The sequence below is a fragment of the Schistocerca serialis genome, chromosome 10, assembly GCF_023864345.2.
Source record: "Schistocerca serialis cubense isolate TAMUIC-IGC-003099 chromosome 10, iqSchSeri2.2, whole genome shotgun sequence".
NCBI lineage: Eukaryota > Metazoa > Arthropoda > Insecta > Orthoptera > Acrididae > Schistocerca > Schistocerca serialis.
The window spans coordinates 143,245,215-143,260,141 of record NC_064647.1 but is presented as its reverse complement, the minus strand read 5'-3'; the positions used below and the strand labels follow the sequence as shown (position 1 = coordinate 143,260,141).

Sequence of the window (14,927 nt, the reverse complement as noted above, 5' to 3'; positions counted from 1 at the left end):
ATCACCCTGTGGCTAAACATGCCTTGGCGCACGGCCAGCACATCTTGGCACAGTGTTACACCGTCCGGGTTATGTGGATACTTCCCACTAACAGCAACCTATCAGATCTCTGGAGATGGGAACTTACCTTTCAATATATCCTCTCTTCCTGTTACCCACCACGCCTCAACCTCTGCTAATTTCAAGTTGCCACCACTCATACCTCACCTGTCATTCAACAACATCTTTGCCTCTGTACTTCCGCCTCGACTGATATCTCTGCCCAAACTCTTTGCCTTTACATATGTCTGCTTGTGTCTATATTTGTGCGGATGGATGTGTGTGTGTGTGTGTGTGTGTGTGTGTGTGTGTGTGTGTGTGTGTGTGTGTGTGTGTGTTTGTGTGTGTGTATACCTGTCCTTTTTTCCCCCTAAGGTAAGTCTTTCTGCTCCTGGGATTGGAATGACTCCTCACCCTCTCCCTTAAAAACCACATCCTTTCATCTTTCCCTCTCCTTCCCTCTTTCCTGATGAAGCAACCATGGATTGCGAAAGCCTGAATTTTGTGTGTGTGTTTGTGTTTGTTGTGTCTCTATCAACAAACCAATGCTTTCATTTGGTAAGTTACATCATCTTTGTTTTTATATATATTTTTTCCTACATGGAATGTTCCCTCTATTATATTCATATCATCAATTTGAACCCAACAATTACGTTTCTTATTGTCACTGTTGCATTTCTAAATCTTTTCTGTCATCTTACTTTCTCTTTTTGTTTGCGCAAGTAATCATCCCTATGAAATACCCAAACCACCTTCCCTACTCTCTGGCTCCTACCCTTGTAACTGCCTCCGGAGTAAAACCTGTCCCATGCACCCTCCCACCACCACCTACTCCAGTCCGGTAACCCGGAAGGTGTACACAATCAAAGGCAGAACCACATGTGAAAGCACCCACATGATTTACCAACTGACCTGCCTACACTGTGAAGCTTTCTATGTGGGAATGACCAAGCAACAAACTGTCCATTCACAGACAGTGTTTGTTGGTAATGAGGATCACCCTGTGGCTAAACATGCCTTGGTGCACGGCCAGCACATCTTGGCACAGTGTTACACCATCCGGGTTATCTGGATACTTCCCACTAACACCAACCTATCAGAACTCCGGATATGGGAACTTGCCCTTCAGTATATCCTCTCTTCCCGTTACCCACCAGGCCTCAACCTCCGCTAATTTCAAGTTGCCGCCGCTCATACCTCACCTGTCATTCAACAACATCTTTGCCTCTGTACTTCTGCCTCAACTGACATCTCTTCCCATACTCTTTGTCTTTACATATGTCTGCTTGTGTCTGTATATGTGCGGATGGATATATGTGTGTGTGTGTTTGTGTGTGTGTGTGTGTGTGTGTGTGTGTGTGTGTGTGTGTGTGTGTGCGAGTGTATACCTGTCCTTTTTTCCCCCTAAGGTAAGTCTTTCCGCTCCCGGGATTGGAATGACTCCTTACCCTCTCCCTTAAAACCCACATCCTTTTGTCTTTCCCTCTCCTTCCCTCTTTCCTGATGAAGCAACTGTGGGTTGCAAAAGCATGAATTTTGTGTGTGTGTTTGTGTTTGTTAGTGTCTCTATCAACATACCAACGCTTTCGTTTGGTAAGTTACAAAGCTACATCATCTTTGTTAATTAATGCAATCTAGACAAATAAAACTTCTCTGTCAAGAAGATTATATTTTTCATAACAAGAGGTCACTCTCCTAGTGACAATGTCAGGTAACCCTAATAAATATTCCACTGATACATTAAGACCTATACTACAAAAATGCTTTGACATGGTCTTTCATAACTATTACATTATCCGATAGGGTTAAAGTCATGGGTGGCTGCTGGTTATCTGGTATTCACAGTCTGCCAAGTTCCAAGCAGTTCATACATTTTTCTGTTGAGACTAGTATCGAGAAACTGGCCTTGTTAGCCTTGTTAATGCACTGATTTCCGATCTAGTTCTACGCTTTCTCACTTACCTCAATGGATAATATGACTTCAGTTCCAGAGCAACAATGCCACAAGAGATATTAAAAATTGCGGCATCCCATAAGATTTTTTCATGATGTCAAAGATTTTTTCCTGATTTCACAAATCATTATCACAGTTTTCTGTAACCTTGGTAATACAAAGTTTTAGGGCGAACATTTTATTTTATTTTCTTCCTTTTTCTTCACTAACATCTTATTGTATTTACATTACTGGAGCAAAAGCTGATACATTGAACCATGAATTTAATTGGAATGGAAGCTTTCATGGGAACTGCAAAATTCAGTATAATTGTTCAAATGTTGGAAGCAGAATCAGCTTTCAAAACTAAGTGCCAAGTGTTTCAGAAGGAGAGAAATTACTGGGAGGAAATAGATAAGGAGGATGTAAATTGATTGCTGGTCTCCTTAGTTTTTAATTAGATGAAATACAGAAAATTTGAGTGATTAATGAAAAACTGTATTCAGTAGCAGGAATATCATCAGTTGCAAGTGACTGGCACGGTAGAAAAGGTGACAGTGTGTGACGTTCCAATATGTAGCAAGTCAACTACCGTGGTGAGACAAAACGATGTGAATACTTTAGTATGAAAACAGCATTTCCAGAGCTTTAAGTCGGACGTGCCTGGCAACACTCTTCAGGCTAATCGGTCCTGACTGACTGCCATGTCACCTTCAGTTGAAGGTGTCATCGGATGCAGTACGCAGGGGCAGGTGGTTAGCACACTGCCTCCTGGCAGTTGTCAGGTTTCTTGACCTCATCACCAGTACTGCTCAGTCAAAGTAGCTTCTCAGTAGGGTGGGTGCTCCTTGTTCCAGTATTCTCACCAAGGAAAAATCTCTGGCAGTGCCAGAAATCGAACCTGGGTCTCCCGTACAGTGGACAGCCACGCTGGCCACTTGACTACAGGGGTGAACTGTCTAGCAAATGTACAAACATTTAAACTTTATCCTTGTACTAGCTGCATCTGGTTACACATTGCTGTGGCTCAGTTGGGTTAAATGGAAAAGAAAGAAAAGAGAAAGCACATGTTTCTAATATGTATGGGAAATGCATCTACATCTACATCTACATGATTACTCACATTTAAGTGCTTGGCTGAGGGTTCATCGAACCACAATCATACTATCTCTCTACCATTCCACTCCTGAACAGTGCACGGGAAAAACGAACACCTAAACCTTTCTCTTCGAGCTCTGATTTCTCTTATTTTATTTTGATGATCATTCCTACCTATGTAGGGTGGGCTCAACAAAATATTTTCACATTCGGAAGAGAAAGTTGGTGATTGAAAATTCGTAAATAGATCTCGCCGCGACGAAAAACGTCTTTGCTTTAATGACTTCCATCCCAACTCGCATATCATATCTGCCACACTCTCTCCCCTCTTACGTGATAATACAAAACGAGCTGCCCTTTTTTGCACCCTTTCGATGTCCTCCGTCAATCCCACCTGGTAAGGATCCCACACCGCGCAGCAATATTCTAACAGAGGACGAACGAGTGTAGTGTAAGCTGTCTCTTTGGTGGACTTGTTGCATCTTCTAAGTGTCCTGCCAAGGAAACGCAACCTTTGGCTCACCTTCCCCACAATATTATCTATGTGGTCTTTCCAACTGAAGTTGTTTGTAATTTTAACACCCAGGTACTTAGTTGAATTGACAGCCTTGAGAATTGTACTATTTATCAAGTAATCAAATTCCAACGGATTTCTTTTGGAACTCATGTGAATCACCTCACACTTTTCGTTATTTAGCGTCAACTGCCACCTGCCACACCATACAGCAATCTTTTCTAAATCACTTTGCAACTGATACTGATCTTTGGATGACCTTATTAGACGGTAAATTACAGCATCATCTGCGAATAACCTAAGAGATCTGCTCAGATTGTCACCCAGGTCATTTATATAGATCAGGAACAGCAGTGGTCCCAGGACGCTTCCCTGGGGAACACTTGATATCACTTCAGTGTTACTCGATGATTTGCCGTCTATTACTACAAACTGCGACCTTCCTGACAGGAAATTACGAATCCAGTCGCACAACTGAGACGATACCCCATAGGCCCGCAGCTTGATTAGAAGTTGCTTGTGAGGAACGGTGTCAAAAGCTTTCCGGAAATCTAGAAATACGGAATCAACTTGAGATCCCCTGTCGATAGGGGCCATTACTTCGTGCGAATTAAAGAGCTAGCTGCGTTGCACAAGAACGATGTTTTCTGAAACCATGATGATTACATATCAATAGATTGTTCCCTTCAAAGTGTTTCATAATGTTTGAATGCAGTATATGCTCCAAAACCCTACTGCAAACTGACGTCAATGATATGGGTCTGTAGTTCGATGGATTACTACTACTACGCTTCTTAAACACTGGTGCGACCTGCACAATTTTCCAATCTCTAGGTACAGATCTATCGGTGAGCGACCGGTTGTATATGATTGCTAAGTAGGGAGCTATTGTATCAGCGTAATGTGAAAGGAACCTAATCGGTATACAATCTGGACCTGAAGACGAATCTTCTCCTCCACCTCTCCTTGCCCATCTCATCTTCCTTTCCCCACTCTCTGTCCAACACCTCCTCCCTCCCTTTCTCTGTCCACCTTCCCCCCCCCCCCCCCCCGCCCCTCTCCTCCAGGCGACCCATCTCTGCCCATCTCCTCCTGCTCCTTCACTCTGTCCATCTCCTCTTTTCCACTCTCTACGTCCTTTTCCTCCTTTCCTCCCATCCCTCTGTCCATCTCCTCTTCCTCCCCCTCCTCCTCCCTCTCCTTCTCTTTGACCTTGAGCCTTGTTTATTGTTACTGCAAATTCAGATTCTACATTAGCCAATAAGCCAGACATCCAGTTTTCTTGTTTTCTGTGAAAATGTTTAAAAATGCTTAAAAATATGTAACAATGGAAACTCCAGGGTGAGATACCAACATTACACAGCATTTTAGATTGGTACGACTACCAACCAGCTGTCGACTAGGACGAACGGCCACCATCAAACTGTGGCCGAGAGCAAAGTTGATTACCCAGCACCACGACATGAAGCTAAACATAACCTTCTTGATTTCAATGGCTCCATCACAACCCTGGCCGTATGGATCCTTTCCCCTGCCACCAGCTTATCTTAACTGAACAGAGATGAGTTATCTTTACAACAAGTTCTCCACTCCCAACATAATCCCAGCCTCAACCTACCGTAACCTACTGCCTCACATCCTTCACCCAACAGTTACCACCCCCTGTGTGATCCTATTCTTGTCCCCTCACCCTCACTATCTGCCAGCCCCTGCCAGCACATCCACTTTTCTTCTGCCATCCCTGCTCCACTCCTCCTCCCTCCTCACCTACCTACTGCTCAATGCTGCACCTGGGGGCAGTGTTGCCATGCATCATCCATCTAGTCCCTGCATGTTCCACCAGACAGCACTCTTCTCTCCGTCACACTCATACCCTGCTATCCCTTCCCCTTCCCCATCTTCTTCATATTGCTGAGTCCATTCTAAGTGGCAGGTCCATTCCGGCCGTGTGTTTGTTTGTGTGAATGTATGTGTGTGTTTCCTTGTCTTACGAAGGCTTTAGCTGAAAGCTAAATGTAACTGTCTTTTTGTTGTGCCTGTCTACAACTCAATGTGTCATCTTTGTGGGGAGTAGCATTCTAACTTTTCCGTATATTGTTAAAAATAAAATATAATGAGAAAGAATATATGGGAGAAACAATTTGTCTAATGCATCAGTTCCCCACTATTGTGATTAAAACAGCCTCCGACAAAGTCAATTTTGCAATCAGTTCTAACAGAAACGCTATACACTCTCATTAAAAAAAATAGTCTGTGTCTGTTTGAATGTTTAATAGAGCCCCAATGACCAGCAAACATTTTTCTGGAGATGCTCTGGACAACAGTGGGATACCAACCCGACTGTCACCCAGCGTACTGTCCAAGAAGCAGGAGTGATGGTCCGGGGTGCCATTTGCTTCCACAGCAGGGCCCCTTTAGTTGTCATCCACAGCAGGCCCAGTTTTGTTGCACTTCATGGCCAGCCATCCTGGGCTTACATTTCAGCAAGGTAACACCCACCCTCACGTGGCGATATTTTTTACTGCTAGCCTTCATGCTTGTCAAACTCTATCTTGTCTGGCAAAGTTGGTGGATCTCTCCCCAGTTGAGACATTAGGAACATTATGATCAGGACTCTCCAACAAACTTGAGAGTTTGACAGCCTAACATGGCGACTGGACAGAATGTGGTATGATATCCCTCAGGATATCCAACAACTCTGTTCAATCAATGCCAACCTGAATAGCTGCATGAAATAAGGAGCAATGTTGTACAAATGCATTACTGATGTGCTCAATTTGTGAGGCTCTTTTTCTTGAATAAATCATCCATTTAGGATAGTTTTGGCATCATTCTTGTGGATGTGCTGACAAAAGGCATATGTAAAGACTCTGAACAAACTCAAAAACTGTTTCTCATGTGTTTGGCCTAACAAAAATTCAAAAGAAATCTTTCTTCAACACACAATGTACACCCACACACGAATGTTAGAACCTGGGAACAAACAACCATATAGGTTTGGACAATACTGGACATCCACACTGTAGCCCAGACCTGCTGTCCTCAAACTTTGACATGTTTGATCTATTTATGGATTCTCTTCATAGGACACACTTTGAAGATGATGAGAGGTAATTTGTGCAGTTAAAACATGGCTACATTCACAGGATAAGAGCTTTTGCCAACAAGGAATACATCCTCTTGCACTGTGCTGGCATAAGTCCATGATGGAGACTATGTAGAAAAATAGTATGTGTGAGAGAAATGTTGACCTACATCTACATCTACATTTATACTCCGCAAGCCACCCAACGGTGTGTGGCGGAGGGCACTTTACGTGCTACTGTCATTACCTCCCTTTCCTGTTCCACTCACATATGGTTCGCGGAAAGAACGACTGCCGGAAAGCTTCCGTATGCGCTCAAATCTCTCTAATTTTACATTCGTGATCTCCTCGGGAGGTATAAGTAGGAGGAAGCAATATATTCAATACCTCATCCAGAAGCCCACCCTCTCAAAACCCGGACAGCAAGCTAAACTGCGATGCAGAGCACCTCTCTTGCAGAGTCTGCCGCTTGAGTTTGCTAAACATCCCCGTAACGCTATCACGCTTACCAAATAACCCTGTGACAAAACGCGCCGCTCTTCTTTAGATCTTTACCTCCTCTGTCAACCCGATCTGGTACGGATCCCACACTGATGGCAATACTCAAGTATAGGTTGAACGAGTGTTTTGTAAGCCACCTCTAACTCTTACGAGTAAATGTGTTCTGAGAAAAAAACTGTGGGGCTTTATTTATTGAATGATTCTCATAAAACTAGTATAGCACCTCTGAGTACAAATTAATAATTAGCTTTGTGAAGGACTGTGCACACAGGCTTCAGTTGTTACCCGGGTGTGGTGCACCCCACAGTAGGGCCGCATCTGCATTTATAGAAAGGCAACGCACAGAAGGAGCAGAGACATACCAGCGTGCATCCACTTCTGGCAGACGGAGCAGCAGATGAGCCCCGGCTCCTCCTCCGGGCGGTTGTTGAAGCAGCGGCAACACAGCTGGCAGTAACGCCCCTTGTGCCACAGCCTGAGGCAAAACAGCAAAACAACACATTGTCAGCTTCTGTTCATTTTTTTTCAAAACACCCTATCCAGAGACCACTACAGTCCTACAAGTCCATGACAGAAATTTTAACAGATATTAAAACTGCAATAGCAAAATTAAGTTACTCAAAATCATAAGACATTTATGGTCTCCCCAATTTTGTAATAAAAAAAATAGCAGATGTAATAGCACATCCACTCTGTTCTCTTATGAACCGGATGTTTGTCAGTGGCTGTTTCCCTTCATCCTTAAAAATGGCAGTCGTTACTGCACTGCACAAGAAAGGTGACAAGTCTTCTCCTAATAATTACCGTCCAATCTCCCTTGTACCCATCATATCAAAAGTAGGGAATATTGCATACAGCTCCAAATCAGTCAACATCTGTCTGTGAATAATATTCTTAGTGACTCTCGGTATGGCTTCAGGTCCGGCCTGTCAACGGCAAAAGCAGTTGAATATGTTGTTTCATATATATTGTCATCATTCGAATCAGGATTATCAGTTAATGCCACTCTTGTGGACATCAGCAAGGCATTTGACTCTGTCAGTCACAGGATACTACTAGAAAAACTGCACTGCTATGGTATTAGAGGCTCAGAACTATCTCTGATCAGATCCTATCTGAGTGACAGAAAATAAATTGTGCATTTTAACAATACAAGGTCAAATGTCTTGGATATCATGCAGGGTGTACCACAAGGCTCTGTGTTTGGACCTTTACTTTTTATAATATATGTAAATGACTTGCCCAGCACCATGTTACGTAAATCCACACTCTATGCAGATGATACAACTTTTGTTACAGCAGGGAAAGATTTAGGAAAATCAAACGAGGAAAGTGAGGCTCATCTCAGAGCAGCCATCAAGTGGTTCCAACTCAATGACTTGCATAGAAATCATGATAAAACTGTAAATATTCTCTTTATCTTGTGTGTTAAGATTGAGAAGATTGATTGTGTCTCAGCTAAACTACTTGGGATCCATATTAACTCATAATTAACATGTAAGAGTCATACCGATTACATTTGTACTAAGTTAGCACGTGTGACATATATGTAAGGTAAACTAAGGTCATGTGTTAATGGTAAGTTATTACTCAATGCATACTATGCCTTTTTCGACACCCATTTAACATATGCCACTTTGTTGTGGGCACACTCACCCGGAGCAAAACAGGTTTTCATTTGGCAAAAGAAGGCAGTCAGATGCATCCATGGAGTCAGAAATAATGAGTCTTGTAGACCATATTTCAAAAATCTAAAAATACTAACAGTTGCAGCCCTCTTTATACTAAGTTGTCTGATACACACAAAAGAAAACCAACACAGTCACAAACTACGACAATCTATCCATCACCATGACACACTTATAAAACAGCAAATTGACATCCCAGTTGTTAGACTAAAGAAAACTCAAGATAGTTACAAGTACATGGGAGTAAAACTATTTAACATGTTGCCAATAGAGGCATGTAATGTGACACTGAATGAGTTTAAAAGTGTCACAAAGAAATGGCTTAGAGAAAAAGCTTTTTATACAATAGAAGTGTTTATAATGTGCACTAAAGATGATCTTAAGTACCGGTACTAATATAGTTTCACTTAGATTAAACTTATACATGTCAATATAATGCAAATACCTTGTGCAGCATCAAGGACAAATTTTTGTATCTTATTAGACAATAATGATCTACAATACATTACACCATTTCTGTTAGTTATGTAAACTGTATATGTACACAAATGACGACATCAATTGCATTTTTAATGCCTAAAGATGGATAGTAAAATAAATAAATAAATAAAAAATAAACAATCCTCTTCTTATCCTTGCCCCCTACTCCCACATTCCTGCTATCATATTACAATTCACATTTATTTATCTTGTAATCCCACCGGACGTATCAACAAATTGACTGATGTAATTACTTGTACTTCCAGTGAAGTCACTCAGTGCAGTGAGGAGGGATACATCCACTGGTGCCACCAGGTCACTCGGTTAAACCACAGTGGCAGATATAAGGATTGTCACACACCATCCCAGTCTCCCTTGTCTCAGCTTGCCAATGTGGACTGATTTATAATTTGGCTATTTTCTTGATATTTATTTGGTTTCTACTATTCCTGGCCATGAATGTTTGGCTCACATATGCTCATCATTATTCTCATAATGCGATGCAGTGCAGTCTCCGTATTCTGTTCCACTGCATGTGAGCTACCATGAGTGCACTGAGAGATTGGTTCATATTAGGGCACTTTCCAGTCTGATTAAGTTACATTATTCTCCAGAACTAATGTTTGACTTATTCAACAAATCTCCAGGGTACTTTTATCACACAGAGGTATCCATCTCTAGAAGTTTTTGTTTCTGTTTGGTTCCAGCACAATCAGGATGTAATTTTTCTGTGATCTCTTTATATGAGGGTTGAATGAAAAGTAATGCCTCCACCTTCATTAATTGGGTTTGGATGGCAATATTTTAACAAATCCAGTGCAGAAATAATCCTTAGAATGCGATCTTTAATTACCAATATTCACTTTTCCACATAATCACCAGCCGATTGGATACATTTCTGCCAATAATGAACAAGTTTTCTGAAGCTGTCACGGAAGAAGTCGACACTCTGTTTCCACAGCCTCACAGTTCTCTCAACATCTTCATCAGAAGCATAACGATGTCACTGCAGATCATCTTTCATTATCAGGAACAGATAGAAGTCAGACAGTGTCAAATCTGAACTTTCATTTTTCATTTCATTTTATTTTATTATCTTCCTGTATATCATTTACATGATGTAGGAATTGTCACAACAAAGTTATCATACTAGTACAAGTACTACAGACATAATAACGGAATATCACTTTCAAGGCATTTTTTAAAAATAAAAATTTAGACATATAAATTAAAATTTTTGGCAATACATTTACACACAATCAAAGTACTCATCTATGTCATAGAAAGTTTTGCTTAAAAGGTAATTTTTAAGCTCAGTCTTAAATTTTACTTCATCTATTATTGCCTTCATGTACACTGGCAGAGCACTGTAGAGTTTTATTCCAAAATAACTTACATGCTTTTGGGTTTGTGTTGTCCTTACCCTTTCTACATACAAATTCTTACGAGTTCTAGTATTATAATTATGGCAGTCCTCATTTGTACGTAGATTTTTCATGTGTGCTCTTGTACACAGAATGCTTTTAAAAATATACAGTGATGGTATTGTGAGTATTTGCAGTTCTTTGAAAAGGGGCCTACAATGAGTTCTTGGAGAGTTATGTGTTATGATTCGTATAGCTCTTTTCCGAAATTTGAAGATATCTGTTAAGCTTGATTTAGTTTTACCCCAGAACACTATGCCGTAAGACACGATGGACTGAAAGTAAGCGAAATACACTAGTCTAGTACAGTCTGTGCTGCATACTCTAGATAATATCCTCAATGCAAAACATGCCGAATTGAGCCTGTGGGATAAGTACTTGAGATGGTCTTTCGAGCTTAAGTTTTGATCAATGTGCATGCCCAAAAACTTTGTGGATTGTACACTCTCTATCTTCTTGTCCATTAGTTTTAACTGGAGGTCCATATCTTGAGTTGCTTTGCCATAGTGTATATAATTTATTTTACTTAGATTAAGTGTTAACTCATTAGCATTAAACCAATGTTGAATACATTTCAGGATTATATCAGTTGTGGTGGTTAATGATTTTTTATCATCACTTATAATTATGCTAGTGTCATCTGTATGGAGGATGCCGTGGTGAGATTCAGTCTCTGAAGCAATAATGTGACCCACATGTTCTTGTGAGATGCCAATTGTGCTTGCAGTTTCACTCTGAGTGATACGATGATCATCCTGAATCAATCTGTCAACATTTTGCTTGTGAAACTCAGTGGTTGCTGTCACAGCATGCCCAACTCTTTGTTTGTCATGCAGGTCAGATGTCCCCACTTCAATATCTTTAAACTTACTTGACCAATGATGCACAATGCTCATATCAACACAGTCACCATAAACTGCTTTCATTCTTTGATGATTCTCCTTCGGGTGACACCTTCTGCTGTCAAGAATTCAATAGGGTTCCATACTTTACATTGTAACAACACAACCATTGAATGGTAAGGCTTCCCACCAACTGGAGCTGTAGAGAAGAGGCTACAGAACAAGCCAGTACCTGCCACATACCAATGCTGCCAACTGTTGAAGAGTTACAAAGGTGGAGGCATTACTTTTCAGTCAACCCTCATACTTAGTTGGTGTTCAATAAAACACATGTTCTTGAAGGAGCAGATGCACAAAATTTATCTTCCTTTCTTTAAGTCTTTATTTTATTGCTCTTTCTTTTCATCATTTGTGTTTTATTTTAATTTTCTCCAATGCTGAACCATTTTGGTTTTAGCTATGCCTCTGGTTTCATTTGAACTTCCTTGCTTTAACTCTCAAATTGTCCTATCTGCCATCTCTAGCTTGTCGGGTTTCCAAACTTTGGCTGTTGTTATCATTTCACTATTAATTCCTATCTTACCTTATTCTAATGACTCTATTCCTTCAATCCTTTCCTTCATTTTGGAGGGAAAAGAAAATACTGGTTCTGAAAGTTGTAAACCTTTCTCTTCCTTTTGGTAACAATCAAAAGAAGTGGAAAATTTTAAGATCTGAAGCTTTTCCTAAAAAATGAGGTTCATTACATAATACAGTATGAAACAATGAGACAGGACTACATAAATCAATGCCTCACACATGAAACCAAATCCTGCATGGGTAAGCCATAAATCCTGAAAGGCACATGAATGCCCACCTCCAAGTGAAAATTTTCATGGTTCATATGCAGATGGCTGTCATGGAAACTCTAACTCCTCTTTTCATACTATGGTCAAATTGCTGCCTTGTAAACAGATAACTAATCTGAATTTTTAAATTTTCGCAATCTTCTTTCTTTATTGAAAATTCGAAGTTCTCTTCTATGTCTCCTGATATTTCCTTACACTTTAGATAACTCAATAAATAGTAATTTATGCATTTTACCAGACTTCGTCCTTGTTTTTATTTAAACACAACATTTATCATACTGACAGTATCAGCTCTAATGGCAACTGTTACTAAAAACACACTCTCAGATGTTTTCATATTAAAACTGGGACCATGGCACGCAACATCTGACTAGCTACCCAGGCATTCATAGACCTGATTGTAGTGGGATGTAATAAATATAGCTATTCACTACTACAGAAGGAGCTTTTGAATGAGAAAGGGACAGAGAGAGACAGCTCTTTCCCCTTCAATGACAAAATAATTTTGCTGTTCCTTAGCTTATGGTTTCAAATCCTGAACAGTCAGCAAGCAGGAAGAGAGCTTAGACAGAGATAGGAACCTCTAAGAAGTTGGAAGGAAGACCAGGTCATCTGGGACCCTTAACATCTAGATATGAACTGCAGTGCAGTTGGAACCGGGCTGACAAAGAAATACAGTTAAAAATGTCTGCTAGTGCAGAACTGTTCTGTATGGCAACCTGCTAAATATTTATGAAGGAGATGAAGGTAGAATGAGTAAGACAATTAAGACAAGCAGAGAATGGAGACTGCAGTAATGGTGGCACAACAAAAAGTAGGGATTTGGTTTAAGTTTTATATATTAACATTTTATTTTCATTCGACACAATCACAAAATATCTCAAAATGTTAACTGGTATCATCCTACCCCGACCACACTAAAACCAAAAGATAAAGAATGAAAGAAAAAGTAGCCTACAATATTTCTGTCAATCCTATGTATAGAAGAATGCATAAATAATAAGTTTTTTATACCTGTACAATAAAAGCAGTAAATGGTAATCACAAAGTCATGTAATATATTGTCATAATGGAGAGAACAAATGGTGAAACATAATATATTTTTTCTTTCTTTCTCTTCTTCTCTTTCAGTTATGATAGCCAGCATAGACAACATCAACAAACATTTAGAAGCTTTTTGGGATTCTATCAAATGAAAATAACATGTTAACAATTTAATCAATCACATTCTCTGACAACAAAATGTCATTCTTTCATAAAAAATTCAGCTGTTCCAGAAGTAACTATAACAGCTATACCTGATAGCAAATTTTATATTAGAATAAGAAAGCTTCACATTCAGCATTGTACAGAAAGTCCAGCAAATCTTGCCCATTTTATCTATCTGGAGAAAGAACAATAAAAGCTGTGTAATTTCCCAATAAGCAAAATAATTTGATATTATCTGATTTCTAAAACAACTTAAAAATATTAACCTACATTTACCAATAAGCAAAATAACTTGAGATTACCTTATTTCTAAAAGAACTTAAAAATATTAACCTACTTCGATTGAGAAACTAAAAAAATTTCAAGCAACTTTTTAAAAACAGCTACCAATTTTTTTACCACCTTATTTTTATAGAAAAGGAAATAATTTCTCAGTCTACTTCATTGGTAATGAAAGCTTTTAAAGATTATGTTAAATACAGGTACAGTTCAGCAGTTCACTGATTAATTAATTGCTATTGCAATGCATAATTTTGAGTAAATAAATTATTGCTTATCTAACAATAATGATATACATGAAGACTAGTTCCTTAGCAGCTGTTGGAATAAACTTGTACTTACTTGGAGCATGGGACACAAAGTGTCTGGGCATAGACTCTAGTGCCTTTCTCTCCTTTCTTGTACTGAAAGAAAGAAAACGAACTTCAACAAACACATGAAAATATTAAGTTTAAGCATAAAATGGCTAGTTAAAGAGCTGTCTTAAATAACAATAGGAGACTCATTATGTGTCAGCAGGGGTGCAGCATATGTAAAGAACAATGAGTCCAAATAAATGTAACATACTAAATAATCTACACTTGTCTGTCAGTTACATCAGGCTGGCTGTATTCATTGTAATTTCAAGCAATGAGTTTGCCCAAGGCTCAGTATCTGAAGGTTGACTGTAATGTCATGTCTAATGGTTATGTTATAGTGCAACTTTTAGTTTGGTACACTTGTCAGCCAGTGTGTGGTTTTTAGGTGGTTTTCCATTCATGTAGGCAATTTCTGGTCTGATCCCCAATCTGTGCCTCAGCTAATTTAATACACAAACAGTTAAAATATGATTATACATGAAACAAACTATAGACATTTCACAGACAGATGGTCCCTCTCTTAGGTTAACTGATGACTGTGGGGACAGGTAGGGTATTAACCTACAAAGTTACCTTTTTCAGGGGCAATGAGAAGTATATTTACCATCAACTGTATTTATTTGCTGCA

The 14,927-nt window shown here is 39.6% G+C and overlaps 1 protein-coding gene across 3 annotated transcripts in view; it reads right to left on the bottom strand.

Annotated features, from left to right (window-relative positions):
• LOC126425277 (microtubule-associated protein futsch) overlaps positions 1–14,927 on the bottom strand; it is a 233,482-nt gene that overhangs the window by 23,456 nt on the left and 195,099 nt on the right. For all 3 annotated transcript variants that reach the window (XM_050088249.1, XM_050088250.1, XM_050088251.1), the window contains exons 15-16: positions 14,283–14,344; positions 7,533–7,645 (exon numbers count right to left, since the gene is read on the bottom strand). In XM_050088249.1, the coding sequence (XP_049944206.1) occupies positions 7,533–7,645; positions 14,283–14,344 (175 nt within the window). The remainder of the gene's footprint in view (positions 1–7,532; positions 7,646–14,282; positions 14,345–14,927) is intronic.